The 17,483-nt window shown below is 32.3% G+C and overlaps 1 protein-coding gene and 1 long non-coding RNA gene across 2 annotated transcripts; one reads left to right on the plus strand and one right to left on the minus strand.

Moving 5' to 3' along the window:
- Window positions 1-5,192: 5,192 nt before the first annotated feature.
- LOC114367796 lies at window positions 5,193-16,264 on the minus strand. Its single transcript, XR_003657268.1, has 3 exons — window positions 15,955-16,264; window positions 5,793-5,919; window positions 5,193-5,703 (listed from the first exon to the last, which is right to left on the minus strand). It is a non-coding gene; the product is annotated as an uncharacterized LOC114367796 (long non-coding RNA).
- Window positions 8,239-13,652, plus strand: LOC114367795. The gene is made up of 7 exons (XM_028324994.1): window positions 8,239-8,839; window positions 8,987-9,184; window positions 10,604-10,876; window positions 11,150-11,252; window positions 11,791-11,909; window positions 12,228-12,404; window positions 12,668-13,652. The coding sequence occupies exons 1-7, from the start codon at window positions 8,318-8,320 to the stop codon at window positions 13,415-13,417; spliced, it is 2,142 nt and encodes a 713-aa protein (XP_028180795.1). The 5' UTR covers window positions 8,239-8,317; the 3' UTR covers window positions 13,418-13,652.
- Window positions 16,265-17,483: the final 1,219 nt, after the last annotated feature.

Raw genomic sequence — 17,483 nt, forward strand, 5'->3', positions numbered from 1 at the left:
GAATAATAAAGAGCAAGCATTGCGAAGTAGGATCTTTTGTTTTTGAAGTGGGTCAGTTGGTGGGAACAAACAAGTAGAGAGAGATGGAGAGATTAACGTTATTTTCTCCAAATGGCACCAGTTGAGACATTTAGCTGTAACGTTTTTTTCTTTTATATGGTTTAATAACCTTTTGATATTCAAATTAATTTAAAATGAAACTAACATGCTCTTTGACCTCCCTATATTTCTTGCAAGTTGCAACCAATAACACACCCTGCCGCTGGAAATAGATTAACATCTCTTAGGCAACTGATATTTGTTAAAGTTTGATTATGCCATTTAACAATTCCTGTTGAGTTTTTCATATAATATATGATATATTTAGGTTACTTTTTTTTTTTTGCTGAATATATTTAAGTCACTAAATATACAGCACATGATGCAATATAACTGGACATATTATTTAAAGGCTTGATTGTTTCATCATGACACACGTGCTCTAAATATAATGCTAAATTTGTAGTTGAAACTTATTTAAATATTATAAATTTCGATTACATATAATGAATTAATTTTATTTAATTTTAAAGCTAACAGGCACAGTTTATTTTTTAAGTTTTAATTTTAAAGTAATTTTCCTCTAAAAAAAGCTTTAATTTGAAATAATTTTTAATTAAAAAAAGCAAGTCAAACATTGCCTATGTTTAGATGAGATCTCAACTGCTAAAACATTAATTACTACCAGAAATTTTATCATCATTGTGAATTCTTATGAGTCTAATATTTGGACTTTTCAAAGATTCTGTTTTGATATTTCAATTCATTATATCAGGCTATAGTAAACAAAAAAAAAAAAAAATAGAAACCATAGGCTATAGCCTGAGGCTATAGTGAAAAATTAGAAATCATATACTAGTTAGTATTGATGAAAAGGAAGACCCCTCCATTTTCAGGGTACAGGAAAACTCTTAATTTGAGACCCGTTACACTTCAATGATGCAGACTTACGGTAGTAGGTAGATGCCAATACACACGAAGGTTGAATACTTGAATCTTAGGCATAAATAAGAAGGTACCCTGGGGGGTGGGTGGTGAAAACATAATTATCTAATTCTCTTCCATCTTGCACCCTTAGTTCAATGAGCGTATCATTTTTCCATCTTCTTGGAATTCATCATATGAAAGTTGTTGTTAAGTATTAGGTGCAATGTGACAACTAGCATTGCAAAGCCTTCATTAGCATGAAATAAGAAGTAGCAACATTTTTTCTATAATTTTTATTGGTTGAATCATATATGATGGAATTTGATTAATTTGGGAATGAGACTTACTAAATGAAAAATAAAAGCCATATTCAAGGAGTAATATTTCTCTAGAAAATTTAGTTTCTCCTGGTTCAATATGATTTTGGTATTGAAATCTCTCAATTGCTCCAAACCCTTTCCAATTTTTCAAGTAGGGACAAAAGGGCTTTCACGAACACCATTTTTTTGTTAGATCACTATACTATTCAAGGACAGAGGTACTTATATTATTAAACTGTTCAAGTAGTTTATTACAAAATGAACCGATCACACCATTTTTTAACCTTACACTAATTTGTACCGATGAACAACGTGTAAATGACGAATGTATAAGATGTACTATGTACAATATAATAAATGTGGATATTGATCGATCACCAATATTTAATTATTCACATTATTCACCTGTATAAAACTAACATACACAAAATGCTCTGAGCGTATATATGGGGACTCATAATCTAGATATTTTCTTCACATGAAGTTGTACAAATTTGAAACAAAGAACGACTGATTAAGTAGAAGTATTTTATAATGCATTGGTAATTGAAGTTTTGTTTTGGACCAAGCAGGAAGCAACAACATCCACGATAGGTTTTCTTTTGCATAGAACCAATGCCAGGAAGAGTAGGAAAATACGAATAATTAATTTGTTGATGTTGCTCTCATAACCCAATATAAGGGTCAATAGAATATGATTGAATTCAAAACTAAAAAAAAGTGGATGAAAACAATTTTTGCAGAGTTGGGGTAAGGGTTGGAATACCAAAGTCTAAGCAACTGTGCCACTCATTTGCTAATTATATGAGATCTCCAAGTTCATGGCATCCCGAGGGAAAAGAGAAGTAATTTGCCGCTACCTATTTAAACAACTTTGAAAATAAGAAAGAGGAAAAGTTTGACCTATACTTTGAATGCATTAAGCATGGGTTATTCCTCTATGACTTTTTTAAAATTTGATATCCGTATCCAAGGTGAATTTAATGAAAAGAGACAAAAAAATGTTTCAGATAAAGTTTGGCTTAGTTGGTAAAAATTGAAACTGTATTTCAATTAGGACACAAGTTTATATCCCCATTTACTGTATAATGTTTTTTAAAAAACGGATATATATTTAGGATTATAAACATATTTTTTGCCTAATTTTTATGTACATTTGTTGTTGTGAATGAAGACATGTGTTCACATTGAGCTAATGCGAAGTGATATATGTGATTTGGGATTTAATATAAATTTATATTTCTTTTATGAGGGTGAATCCAGATCTTCTTGAATCTACTTATTAATTTGGTGGACATTTCTCTTTAAATAAACTAACTGGAACTACTTGATATTGATAAATTTCAGGGCTTACCCCAACTTTTCTAAAAACAAGAAGTTCATGTCTTTACATGAGACATGTAAGTCATGTCTATTAATAATTCAACAATCATTGGTGGAATCCTGCTTTCATGTGTCCACGGACACTGTTGATATCAATAATCACAATCACGATTGCTTCTAACTTCTAAGTACAACACTCTTTTTTGATACACGATTAAGTTTTTGATCAAATTTCATAATTTCATTACTCAGCCCATAATTTTCATTACTCATTTTGTAACTCGATAGAACAATACTCCCTTTTGTGCAGGGAGTACAGAAGTAAACTCCCATAATTTCAATGTCATTAATTTAGACTGATATTTGACAATAGTCATTAGCCTCACTCTCTTCTCTCATCACCGTATTTTTGTTTTTTTTTTGTTCATCTATCATCACCATATGACATAAGGTTCCATGACACATCCGGGTTAAGGAGTGTGGGAGCATTCAGCTGTCCATAACCCAAGCTTTTTAATATATGTGTGTGTAAAAAAAAAAAAAAAATCTGTATAACATCTTTATGTAATTTTAACTTGAAATGCTTGCAAAACAATTAGTATACCAATAAACACTGCTCCAACTCAATGTACAAACAATGAAAATTATAAGAGCCATACAAGGAACCTTGGGCAAAAGAAAAAGGCCCAGCAAATAAAGGTTCAAGGCTTGCTCATTTTTCTATTGGGCCAAACTTTACCTTCACACCAAACTTACATATAATATCATTAAACCAATATCAATATCCCTTTATAAATTACCAATAAAGTGAAAAACAGGAATTATCTTTGTAATTCAAAATTTAGAAAATTCTTATAAAATATAAATAAATACTAGGAATACATAGGATCTTCGTAACTTTTCACATGAAATTATAAATTATATGTAACGGTTCCGTATATTGAAAAACATAATTTTTTTAGTGTGTTACCTAATACAGTTTTATTATCTTCTAATGGGCCAATACTAACATATACTAATTTAATTTCATATCATCATTTGATTTGTTTGTCTAACGACTCACTTAATTTGATGATATAAAATAAAACTCACTAATAAAAAATAATTAATATTATTATCTTATAATATTAGTCTACATTAATTATTGAAATAAAAAACTCCAACACAACAACCAAACCATGTGGATTTTTTTTTTAAAAAAAGCAAACGTTGTAGGACTACTACATGGACATTGGATACGTAGATTGCACCTAGGTTCTATTAACAACCTATTTTTAGTAAAAATATTTAGAATTTCCTCTCTTTTTAATCTCTAAACTTATTAAGATTTCATTTTAGTCCTTAATTTTTATTTGGTCGTTACTTTAAATCTTGTTAGGCTATGATTTGAAAGATAGTAAACCCAGTCATTTATATTTTGAAATTGTAAAAGCAGAATGAGTAGTAAAGCTGCAACTACAAAATTTGTCAGGAAACCGGCTGCACCACTTGAATGTAAATTAAAAGTATGTTTAGTCAAAGCACTTTCACTTACAAAGTTACATAAAAATTTACACCTCAACCTTCGAATAGGAAATTTTGAATTCTGAAACAACACAATAAGAATGCAATTTAGATTATTAAGACCCCATAGTAGAGGAAAGAGTTGAACGTGAATAAATTATTCAACCCTGGTGGTGAGTGAAGTTATAAATCCTTAGGGCTTAGCAGTCCCTTACTTTCCTCATCTTTCTCAAATGAAAAGAATGTGTCTATAATGTTGGCCTCTGATTGACCACTTTGCTAAAATTTGGACGTGGCTTTTCATCATATACACTTGAATTTCAGAGAAGCTTCTTCCTTGTATGTCAAGCTTCTTTAGGGACACCATTTAAGCATAATTTTCTTTTTAAGCAAGCTAACTTTTTTTAAAATCTTTCAATGAAATGAGAAGTAAAACTAAGTGAAGCAGAAAATAAGCTACTGCTTTCACTTGCAATTCTCACAAAACAACTCAACAATTATTCCAACACTCAGATTTATCCTAGGTTTGACAATGATTTTCAGATAGCTTATCAATTCTACTTCGGCTGAAACTGAATCATGAACAAAGTTAAAAGGATATCTGAACTTTTTGATTTATACCTTGCTCCCCAAGAGCCAAGATTATCTTATATCAGAAAGTTTGCCAATCCCGTAATTCCTAATAACATGTTAACATGAATCCACACACTGCCATGAAAATAAAAACATAACATTTGGAATGAAACAAACAGGCAAGGATGGTGATGAATCAATATTGCTTGTAAAAACTAAAGAGTAAAAAGACCAAATGAGGCATTGAAAATTAAAGCATTAACTAGATATCATATTATTGATCAGAAAGTTTATATCAGCAAGCAAAGGAGCACTCTTATCTGCATCAAAGTTTGAACAAGACAATTACCTCAATAAGCTCCAGTAAAATAATAACATCAAATTTCCAGGATTTTGAGTCATAAGTTAATTACTTAAGGCCACACATATCATCATTTCCATGAAAAATAAAAAAATATCATCATTTCCATGATGATATCTTCAAATTAAAGGTTCCAAGAGACCAAATGAACTGTTCAATCAAATTAAAAATTAATAATCCAGGTTTAGACAATAGTAGGATAAGCACTACTGCACTAGAATGGGACACAAACTACAAGGTTGAAGTCCACAAAAATTGCACAACAGTCATCAGTTAACCTTTTGATAAAAAGTGGAGGCTGCCATCCTCCATATTATCTTGAATATTATTCTTGCGTAATATAGCTATAATAGGGTAAGATGTTTCATCCTCCTCAAAACATTTCACAAACTTCTGCATGAGCATCTTCTCCTAAATTATAAACAGTGTAAATAAGCTAGCTTTCTTGTCTATCAAACCTTTTGCTTGTAGAAACTGGAGAACAGATTAAAAGCACTTGGAGTGATCCTTATATCCAAGGCTTAATTGTATATTTTACCACCAAACTATTTTATCCTCTTAGTAAGGGTAGAACCTCACCAATAGTAACAGTGGCAGTGCACGTACTTAGCTTTCCTTTTATCCAGGTTAGTAAGGCATTGTCTTTAGACATATGCTCTAGTACAAAGAAAAGAGTATGAAAACACAAGTTAGACCTTGGCCAAAATAACGGTTGAATTAACACAAAACTATAGTCATACATTTACCTATAATGGTGGGGACTTCATATTCCATTTCTCCAAGAATGATTTTATATTGGATGTAGCCAACCAACCAATCCAATTAAGGAGGTATGGTAATGTCTCCCTCTCAGCCATGCTCAAGTTGATTTCCCTAATTATATATTTTCCCGGGGTCAAATTAAAATGATCCTTAATTATTCCTTTAAAAATGAATTCTGATGTTAACAAATTTGTCAATAATATCATATAGGTAGTCTTTCTTCTTAGTTCTTCATACGCAGGAGATTGTGATGTGATATATGAACAGGTGATAGTATGATTTGTTCCAACGTTTGATTCATTGATTAGATTATATTAGGACATGTGTTTAACTTTAATAAGATACAAGTTGGTTTCTCACTACTCATCTTTCCTGTTACTCATTTTTCTGATTAGATTATATTAGGGCATGTTTAGAAGGGTTAAAGATTTGATATAATCTCATCGTAAGTCAAACCATTAAAAATTATGTTATATATACTTTTAAATTAATTATTACAAAAGTGAATATATAATTTTAGATAATAGTGTTGAAAGAATATCATATTTAATTCAACTAACAATTTTATTTTTAAATTTATAAAAAAAAACAAAATTCATACTTGAGAGAAAAATGATTAAAATACAAGTATGAATTGAAGTTTTATATCAAATACTAATAAAAAAAATTAAATATCATATATAAGATTTTAAATAAAAATATGACATTAAATTCACTTTTAAACGTGGAATGGCAATACACATGTAAATGTTTGTGGATCAATTATTTACGACAGACACATCAAAACAGCACTCGGTTTTTCCGTGGGACTATTTCCAACCACATAATAATGAGACACCTCCACCTTCTAATTTGTTTAATCTTATCCTAATAGCCACACGATAGACAAAATACCATACATTAAGCAGCAAAACATATATCTACTATGCATGCATCCAATATTTTATTTCCTAGAAAGTACACCATTAAAGAACAAAGTGTACCCCACAGAAAAAAATTATACATCAACTATGGATCCCGCGGTGAATGTTGGGTTGGATCCAGCCACCAACCAATCTTATTGCACCGTATCCCTCGAGTCCCTGTGCCCCTGTGCCCCTAACCGCGGACCCACCCCTCATTGTCATGGTCTTTGTCTTACACTTATACGTTCTAAAATATTATTACTATAATTCAAGTTTTGTTATGTTAATAAATTATCATGGATTGAAATTTATTTTAACATAAATAATTAATTAAATACACTCTTAATTAGACACTTAAGATTTATGTTACTTTATAAAAATAAAAGCCTTAAATATATTTTGATCTTTATTAAATATCTGAGTTTTTTCTTTGTTTCTCAACAATTTTTTATTTTATTAATTTATTATGAGCTAAAATAAATTATTAAGGACAAAAAATAAAAGTTTTATTTTATTAGTATTTCATCACAAAATAATAAAAAATTAACATAAAAATCAGGTATTTATTAAGAATAAAAAATATATTTAAGATAAATCAAAATAAGTAAGTTTTTACTTCTTCGTTATCGAGATTAATTTATAAGTTTCTAACTGGTTTACTAAGAACAACATTTTTTATATATATAAGTAAAACTAATTTAAAAGAAAATTTTTAAACAATCTGTTGAGTTAAATGTATAAATATTATAATTTTTTTTTTATTTTTGTATCTCTTTAAGTAGACCCATGATTTGTGTTGGAAAAAAATGGGGCAACACAATAAACCTTGTGTTTCAACAACAAAAATAACCCCATACTGTTTTGGTAAGTTAATGTTTTTTTTTCAAAATTAATTTTGTAGTTAACATATCTGATTTGGAAAAAAGTGAATATTTAAGATTTAATGGTGAAAAATCAAGATTTCAATTAGAATATATTAATTATGTAAAAAATTTCTATAATGAAATTATTGACTTTTATATAATAAAATTTAAAATCATATCTAGAGCAAATTACACTCTACCTTCTTATTTTTTTATGAAAATTACCCTTAACATTACATTGACACTTTCTTAATGTAATTTCTAATAAATTTAGAATCATATTTTTTTTTTATTACAGTGATTATATATTACAATTAATTAAATTCACGTATTTATTAAAAAATACTCATGTTCATAATTAAAAATAATTTTATTTTCTTATTTTAGTATAATAGTTTTTTTAACCACCGTTTAAACATATTATTCTAAAGATAAATAACTTTTAATGTTAATTATTTCAAATCGAATTCTTCCTAGCATTAATTCTTTCAAAATAGACTTTGACAAAAATCTAAAACCCAACAGTTTTAAAGTCTTTTCCAATTAAACAAATGTCACCATAATAGTAATCTACTTTATGTTTTTGTTATTCCATTTTCATCCCCAACGTGCCCACTCTCCCACTCATTATACATGCCTCACCCTTCCCAATTTACCCTTACATTATCCCCAAATATCCCAAATAACCAAGGGCATTATGGTAATCATGTCAAAACAGTAACACCCAGCTTCTTGTTTCTGATGATGTGTTTCCAAGTGGGTAACCTTCCCCATAAAGAGAAAGAACACCCCATTTTCTGTTTTTCTCTGTTACGTTTCAGATTTCACTTCTTAAGCCCAAAATTTATCATATTTTTCCAAACCCCATTATTATTTCCTCCTCCAAAAAACTCGTTCCCGTTTTCTTCATTCGTCGCGTTATTTTTTCGATTCTTGAGGCGCGTGGCCGATCTCTGGCGGTGCATGGCGGCGGGGACAATGGCGACGGCGGCCGGCGCGGCGGTGATGCTCTACTACGTGTTGAGCCGGCGGCTGGCGCGGAAGGAGGAGGACGAAGGCGAGGATCACGGCGGCGAGGTGTCGAAATCGAGCAGATCGGTTCGCCGGAGAAGGATTTCACGGCGGCCGGCGCAGGCTCCGGCGACGCTGCTGGAATCAATCGTGACGCTGTCAGAGACTTTAAGGTTCACTTATTCCGAGACTCTCGGGAAGTGGCCCATCGGCGATTTGGCCTTCGGCATCAACTACTTCATGCGCAAGCAGGTGAATTTTCTCAAATTCTTATTCAAATTGAAAGTTTTTTTTAGTGAAATTCAGTGTTTTTCTGTTTCTGGGTATGTGGAAAGATGCAAGCTTTGGAATGATTGTGACATTTGGAGTAATGGGTGTGTTTGGTTTTGCACTTTGCAGGGTAATTTAGCTGTTGCAAGTGTGTATGCTGGGAGTGATTGTGTGCAGCTCAAAGGGGATGAGATAATTGTGGAGCTCTATGAGTTGTTGAGGCTTTTAACTTTGTGTATGCTTTTCTCCAAGAAGCCATTTCCTGTGTTTTTAGATTCTGCTGGGTTTTCCCTTGATGATGTGCTCATTCAGAAGCCAAAAGCTGGGGTATGCTTATTGTTTTGTCCTTATTCACTCTCTTTCTCTCTATGCTCTTTTACTTTTTTTATTTTTATTTGTGTACTTTATATATTTTGGGGGTGAGTGGTGGAGAGAAGTAGGACAAATCACACGCTCTCACTGAGAGTCTGACTCAGCCAACCAGTTGGGTTTAGAGATAGTGGCATCATTCTCACCAATGTTTAGAAGGAAAAAAATGCCAATGAATCGAATCCAAAGGTCATTGTATTTGTCTTGATCCTCTCTGTGTGAATATTTTTATATACTGAAAGAAAACCATTACCACAAAAACACAAGTTTTTATTCAGGTCCTTTTGTGTGTGACGTGAAGTGCTCTTACTTTTCCCACTTCATCATGCTCCCCAGATTTGGTTATATATGGAAAAGCTTTGTTGACTCTTTGAGATAAGGGGGAGCTATAGTTTGTGGTACTACCTGTGGTGTATTAGGCATTTTGAAAGTGACTCCTATTTTTTTTTCTATTCTATATTTTTGTTAACATTAAGAGACCCCTTGTGGTTTTAATAAGGAGAGAGATAGACACAAAATTAACACCACTCATCATGTCACATTAGAGAATCCTCTCCCGCTTGTAGTATTGTATTTGTATGTAAAACTTATGTTTTGTACTGGAAGTGTGTATGCTCTGATATAACTCAAGGGGTCTGAGTTTTTAATGAGATAAAACAAGGTGTATTTTAACAGATTTAAATCCACAAGAGATTTAAGACAAAATGAGTATATAAAGCAAGGCTTACATTTTTGCCCTTAAATTCTGCCAGTTTTACTTTTATCTTACCCTATAGCAAATAGCTTTACCACAACTAAATTTTTTTGTCAGCTACCCTGTTGTGAACCATCAGTATCTAGAGAAGTCTGGAATGTTGGCTTAGCATATGGACTAATCTGTTCAAGCAATCAGAGGCTTGCTATTAATGACCAAAAAATAACCCATAAGGAAGACTTATGTTGTACAAAACTGAGATGTTATAAATTCCCTATAAGATTATAATTTGGGTTGTTCATTTTATTTTATCACCATTTGAGGATTCTATGACTTGATGAAAAATGCTCTTGAAGGAAGGAATGCGAAAAATAGAAAAGTGAGGTAGGTATGATTGTTTATGTTAGTATGAGATGATGGTAATTGGTTACTACAATGTGCATGCACACATACACAGGTTTGGACTTTTGTTTTAATTCCAAAACTATTTATGACTCTATCTCCTATGGTAGTCTTTTACAAAATATGTTCTTTGTTCTACTTAGTCATGGAAAAGTATGCATCTGCTACTTTTCTCTCTCTCTCTCTTTTTTTTCCTATCTTACTTTCATCTTCTGAAGAATTTCCACACGCTTTTCTATTTTTTCCTCAATTTGATTCTATGGCATGATATTTTTTTGCAGCTTCTGAAGCCTGCATTTACCATTATACGTGATACACAGTCAAAATGTTTACTTCTATTGATCCGGGGTACTCATAGCATAAAAGACACACTGACAGCTGCAACTGGTGCTGTTGTCCCCTTCCACCATTCAGTGTTAAATGATGGTGGGATAAGCAACTTGGTTTTAGGATATGCACACTGCGGTATGGTTGCTGCAGCTCGTTGGATTGCAAAGCTCTGCACTCCTACCCTACTTAAGGCTCTTGGTGAATGTCCACACTTCAAAGTCAAGGTATTGCTCTATTATTTTATTTGGGAAACTGTATCATTACATCAATGTCTACTGAGTTGATAACTCACCAGTAATTGACATATTCTAGTATCACAAGTTCTCTTTCATTTCTTTGTTTCTTACATCATGCCTTAGCACTCTAGATTCCCTTTTTCATAATTTATTTCTTCATTTTAAAATTGTATTTCAAATTTTATTCTATCTTGTGACTGTTGCATACATGCCTGTATAAGTATGTTTACTAAACAGTTATCCTATTTTATCTTTCTGTAGATTGTTGGGCACTCACTTGGTGGTGGTACTGCTGCACTGTTAACATATATTCTTAGAGAGCAGAAAGAGTTCTCTTCAAGCACGTGCGTCACATTTGCCCCAGGCATGTAGTTTTACTACTTAATGAATTCAATTATTTATTAGTTTTTGCATTTTTATAACTCCATCTCATTGTCTTGGATGGATTGTGTGAATGTGCATGCAAGTTCACTGAACTTTCTTGGTGGTGATATGAGATTTCCAATTACTCTACTTCAGCATATTATTATTGTCAAGGATGTACTATATCAATGTAGCTTGTACCTTGGTATTTGTTTGATGGCAAAAGTAATGATTTTCTGTTATAGTTTTAGCACTCAATTGAAGCATGGCTGGATGCCTATTTTTGCCTATAATGTAAAATTTAAATAGTGTCTAGTTACTTTTAACACTAAAGGAGAGATGAGTGAAAAATGCAAAATTTAATGATATATTTATTTGTTTTGAAATTCTTGTTTACTGTGATTGTTGTCCTTGATGGTTTGATTATTTTTCTTGCACAATTTGCTTTATGACATTGAATTTTCTTTAAAATGGGATCCTTTCCAGCCTTATCATACAAACATTGCTAATTTTTTGTATCATAATTGTTTCTTTTGCAGCTGCTTGCATGACATGGGAGTTAGCAGAATCAGGAAAACACTTTATCACTACCATCATCAATGGTTCTGACTTGGTGCCAACATTCTCAACTTCATCTATTGATGATCTCCGTTCTGAGGTGCGCTAGCTAGGACTTCAGATGGTTTTGACAAACATTGATGCTAGGACTTCAGATGGTTTTGACAAACATTGATGCTAGGACTTCAGATGGTTTTGACAAACATTGATGTTCATTACATAATTCGTGGAGCCATTACTGTTAGACTAGTTTTAATCTAAAGTGTCTTTTTTCTTTGTTAATCAGACCAATAATTTAGAAAACTTACGTAAAAATTAATTAAATAAGAGGGAAAATGGACCACATTGGAGTTGCAATAGAGTGATAGACAGTTTGTGATGTGATCTTGTTCTTCTTACTTAAGTTGGTTTCTATCAGGTCACTGCATCCTCTTGGTTGAATGATCTACGGGATCAGGTTGAACATACAAAGGTCCTGAATGTTGTTTACCGCTCTGCAACTGCACTTGGGTCTCGCTTACCATCTATATCTAGTGCAAAAGCTAGGGTAGCTGGTGCTGGTGCTATTCTGTGGCCAGTAACCAGTGGCACTCAGGTAACTTCAAGCTCTTTGATCTCCAATTGACATTATTTCACAGTATGCAGTAAGTACATAGTGCTCTTTGGGATGTAGTTTTCAGTTAGGAGTTGATCAGAAATTGTCTAAGTTGTAGTTATTATCTGTGCTTAACATGAAGGGATGTTTTGTTGTATCTGTTGACCTTGACACTTATATGACTAGATGTTCATTTTGTTCAGGATTTCTCATATATAATAATGCGTCCTTAATCTGATGGAGATCCCATTTTATACTTGCAGGTTGTGATGAAGCGTGCACAAAGTGTTGCTGAAGCTGTTGTCAGAACTCGCTCATCATTGTCATCATGGTCTTGCATGAGTGCCCGGCGTCGAAATGTGGGTCCATCAGTAAACTCTAAAACTGAGGACTTAACTGAAACCTCTCTAATATCCGAGAGAAGCACTGATTCTCACATGACTGAAGAGGTAGTAAGAGAACCTATGCTTAAGGACGAAAGTACTTCCTCAAGTGGAGGATCTGGCCATGATGACACTGATGAAGAGGAACAACTCATTCCTGCTAATGAAGACATTACTGCGTCTGCCGTTGACGACTTCACAGAAGGCCAGTTATGGTATGAACTGGAGAAGGAGCTTCAGAGACAGGATAATACTATGAACATTGATGCTCAAGAAGAGGCTGCAGCAGCAAAAGAGATCACAGAAGAAGAGAATCAACTGGTTGATGCTGCTGCAGAATGCAGTTGCAGTTCAATCACAACATCAGACAACTTGGACAGCCATCGATTTTATCCCCCTGGCAGGATCATGCACATTGTCTCCGTACCTTTGTCGGATGAGTCAAATTCAAATCCTGATGACCCTTTAGAAGAACATGTCGGCTTATATGAAACACCTAGAGAGCTGTACAGCAAACTCAGACTTTCAAGAACCATGATCAATGATCATTACATGCCAATGTATAAGAAGATGATGGAACTATTAATCCGAGAACTAGAGAAAGAAGGCAGCTGTAATGTTTTGGATTAACAGAAAACGAATTAGCAATTGCAGAATTGTTAGTGAATACAGATTTCAGTTCTCTTCTTTTTCCCTCTGTTGTAAAAAATTTTGATTGTACGGATTTGATTCTTTTAAGGTAGGTAAATGTATAGAATGAGAAAGTAATGATGTATTTACTGTTGATTTAAAAAGGTTAAGATTACAAGGTGTACTACAAGGTACTTCATTTCAAATCAACGGGAAATGCATTTTTTTTCTAACACATTTTCTCTTTTTAGAGTCAATTAGTATTAGTACTACATTAATTTAATTGCGCTGTTCATGAATGGTTCATATGCAATCAACACTCCTAAATCACTAGGGGTTGGGTGTTGCAATTAAGATACATTTATGTAATTCATGAGTTAACATAAATCAGCAACAACTTACGTTTGCCCTGTAGCAGTTTGTGCATTACTAAATTTGAGAGATTAATATATTTATTAATCGTAAAGCTCGTTTATATTCCTTGTGAATTCTTCTATCAGGCCTTGAGCATAGAGCTGATAAATGCGAGAGATCTGAATACGACGAGTGATTATTGTTTGACTATGATTCTCGAATATTCGAAATTTACGAATATCCATATAGTTTATACTGATTACTGATACACGAATTATGTAGTCACCTTCGTATTAAAGGCTCAAAAGCTTGACAATCTCTTATCATCAAAATACTTGATGCACTTTTTTCTTCATTGGACAATGAAGGGATCTCGTTATCTTTATTTATTTTTTCTTTTTGAGGAGCATCATCTTTACTTGAATATAACATTTTTATTAAAATTTGATAACGATTTTGCCTTTTCAATCAATTTTCAAGAGATTAAGGATTAATATGATCATTATGGGAAAGCAATTTGTCAATATATCTATATTAATATAAAAGCAATTTATAAATGACTTGAATAACATTTTAGTCCCTACCTTTTCCTCCCATTTTCACTGCTTCCAGTCCTATATTGCTCCAGAATAAACTAATGTTCGTTATTGGACACGTGACTAACTAATGGTGTGCCATGAGTAGGGGTGAGAATAGGTCAGACCAAACTTTGAAAGATCTGAATCTAGCCTACGACGAATCTTTGAGGCTTAAACCTGATTTATAGCCTATCAAAGAATTTTATTTTGACTCGGCCTGACTTTTTAAAAGTCTGACCTGACCTGATAGCCTTTTTAAAAGCCTCTTCACATTAAATATTTAATATTTTATGGAGTAGAAACGTAATAGGAAAGTTAAAAAAGGAAAGTCAATCAAAATTAATGAATAATATAAAAGGGCACATGACTCACTCTTAAATTGTAATTAAAGTCCTTGATTATTGGAATAAAAGTTATGGAGTTATGTGTAATCAAAGTCTGATAATTTTAAAAAAAATTGATTGTATCCAAAAAATAATATTATATATTGGTACCCAAAAAATAATATATATATATATATATATATATATATATATATATATATATATATATATATAGGCTGGCTTATAAGGCTTTTTAATAAGCCTAAGCCTGGTCAATTTAATTTAATAGGTTTTTAAAAAAACTTAGCCTAACCTTATAATTAAATAGGCCAGTTTAGACTAGGTCGTAGGCTTCTGTAGGCCACCCTGACCTATTCTCACCCCTAGTCATGAGTTGATATTAACTTACACACATGCAATATACAATTCTTTTACACACATGATTAGGTCAGTTGTGTTGATGCTGTTCTTAGGCTTGATATCGGAAGAATAAATATCGTGACTGTATTATTAAAGAATGTATTGTTTATATATTTGAAGAATCAAGCCATTTATCCCATCTGCCATCACTTTACATAGACATATTCATAGCAGTAAAAATTTCACTAATTCTGTTAATTTACTGGGAATTAGGCAGTAGCTGAAGCTGGTACTATTTGGTTTCCACAAAACTGAGAACCTCTGTTGTTTCCCACATTGAAATCAAATTGAGAAGGAATATGTGGAAACATTTAAAAGAGGAAAAGTAGACATAAGCTAGAAAGAGGAACAATGTTGCCCATGAATTTGTGAACTATGTGAAGAAGAAATCCAATTCACACAATTGGAAATGCCACTACCACTAGGAAGAAAATTGCTGTCAGTTGATTATATGATTCTGTATTCTGCATCTGACAGTGACGACCATTTGACCAAGAAAACAATAGCCAACTGGAAATCTTCTAGATGAAATTTGGTGATTTTATACTTCAGAAAATGCTAAGAAGTGTTCTTATTAGGGCAACAGTTAAGGAACTAAAAATAGAGTATTTTTGAGGGAAAGTGTTACAATACTCTTCCTCAATACAACTAGTTAAGGAACCAAGAATCCGTTACCTTTACATCGATTATGAGGAATAGTGGGGAAAGTGAAGGTGGTAGTTAAGTTAGTTATTCGAGGAGATATAAGATGAGTTGAATGATTAAACGAGAACAGAAGAGGAAAAGGTCCAGTTCCATCCCTCTACTAACAAAATTAACATTCAAACCAACTAATATTTGTGGATAAAAAAAAATTAGTTACCGGAGAGGAGAGAGCCGAAGCCGCAGATGGAGATGTGGCCGTCGTGAGAGAAGAGAGATTTGCGTTGGACTCATCGCTGAGTTCGGTGACCGGAGTGGGTGGTGATGATCGGAGAGCGGCGGAGGACATGGCGGGTTTGGAGGGAGAAAGTGGAGAGAGTGACGCGTGGATGACACGCGCGAGAGGCGAGTGGTGAGAGTTGGAAGGGGATGCTTATGGAGGTAGTGTTGGTGGCTGCTGCTCATTGCGGATTCGAGACGCAGCGATAAGTATTACTACTCCAAGGAGTTAGTCTCTGATATATTTTTCAAAACATACTTTCTTTACTAATTAAAATTTATTAGAATGTATTGTTCCTGATCTTAAATATGAAAAAAAAAAACAAATAAAAGTAGTTAAAATAATTAATTGTAAGTAATACAAGAATAACAACAAAACCTTATCTCCTTGATGTGATTAAGTGCGGCTGGTTACATAAATCATATGACTCCACAAAGTTAAAAATCTAAGCTTTAGTAATTTTGTTTGGCCTGATATCTCCATAATGTCCTTTTTGGTCTTCATCTTTACCGTTTCATAGGATTAATATTAAATATCATGTAATTTATACTTCTAATTCACATCATGTATTCTTTGTAGATGCTTAAATCACTAAAGTCAAATTTTTATTTTTATAATTTTTTTCCGATTAGTGTTACATCAATCTTTTTTTTTATGTACAATCATTTGTATTCTATTTTTTTTATATTACTCATTTTCATGTGATTTTTTTATTATGATATTTTTTTTAAAATATTAGTTAAGTTTTATGGTTTTAAAGTAGGTAAATCTAATAAGACAAATTTCATATTTTTAAGTTATTAAAAAAAATTCAAATAACGACTTAAAATAACAAAATTATCATTATTATGGAAGGACAACATTAACTAAAATTTGAGAGTTAAATGACCAAAATTAATTTTTAAGAGATAAAGGAGAAAAATAAATTTTAGTAAAATGTTAAAGAATAAAAAATATATTTTAGTCTAATTTTACATCCTCAACCAATTAAGAATGACTTTAGATATGACATTTTAAATAATTATTATAAAAATTAATAATCTCACTTAAAATATTCTGCATCAGAACAAATTTTTGTATGCAATTAAGATTTCATGCTATTTTAGACAAAGAAATGTAAAAGCAAAATACAAGTGTGATCACACCAACTTGTTCTTAGATGAATTTTTGTTCTGTAGATTTTATGAAGTTATAGAAACTATAACATTCACCTTTCTCTTGCGTTTCCATTCATGCATGGCGCATTTCACCGGCCTTTGGGCTTCTTTTTCTTTATATGGCATAGGAGCAACAATTTTGACAGCTTATTGGTTGAAAATAACATCTCATACCTGAGATCGAAACAGAAGCAATTACATAAACTCTACACTTGCAACATATTCATAATTCTATTTCATCACATGCGCAAGTGACATACTCACTATAATATCTTTGGGATTTGACTCCTCTAAACTGAGGAATGATAAAGT

This window comes from Glycine soja, chromosome 9, assembly GCF_004193775.1.
Source record: "Glycine soja cultivar W05 chromosome 9, ASM419377v2, whole genome shotgun sequence".
NCBI classification, from domain to species: domain Eukaryota; kingdom Viridiplantae; phylum Streptophyta; class Magnoliopsida; order Fabales; family Fabaceae; genus Glycine; species Glycine soja.

What these genes read in the sequence shown, in the direction of transcription:
- LOC114367795 (XM_028324994.1), top strand. Translation starts at nt 8,318, where the DNA reads ATGATGTGTTTCCAAGTGGGTAACCTTCCCCATAAAGAGAAAGAACAC. An exon ending in ACTACTTCATGCGCAAGCAG is followed by an intron (nt 8,840 to 8,986) that starts GTGAATTTTCTC and finishes TGCACTTTGCAG; the next exon opens with GGTAATTTAGCTGTTGCAAG. An exon ending in GTCCACACTTCAAAGTCAAG is followed by an intron (nt 10,877 to 11,149) that starts GTATTGCTCTAT and finishes ATCTTTCTGTAG; the next exon opens with ATTGTTGGGCACTCACTTGG.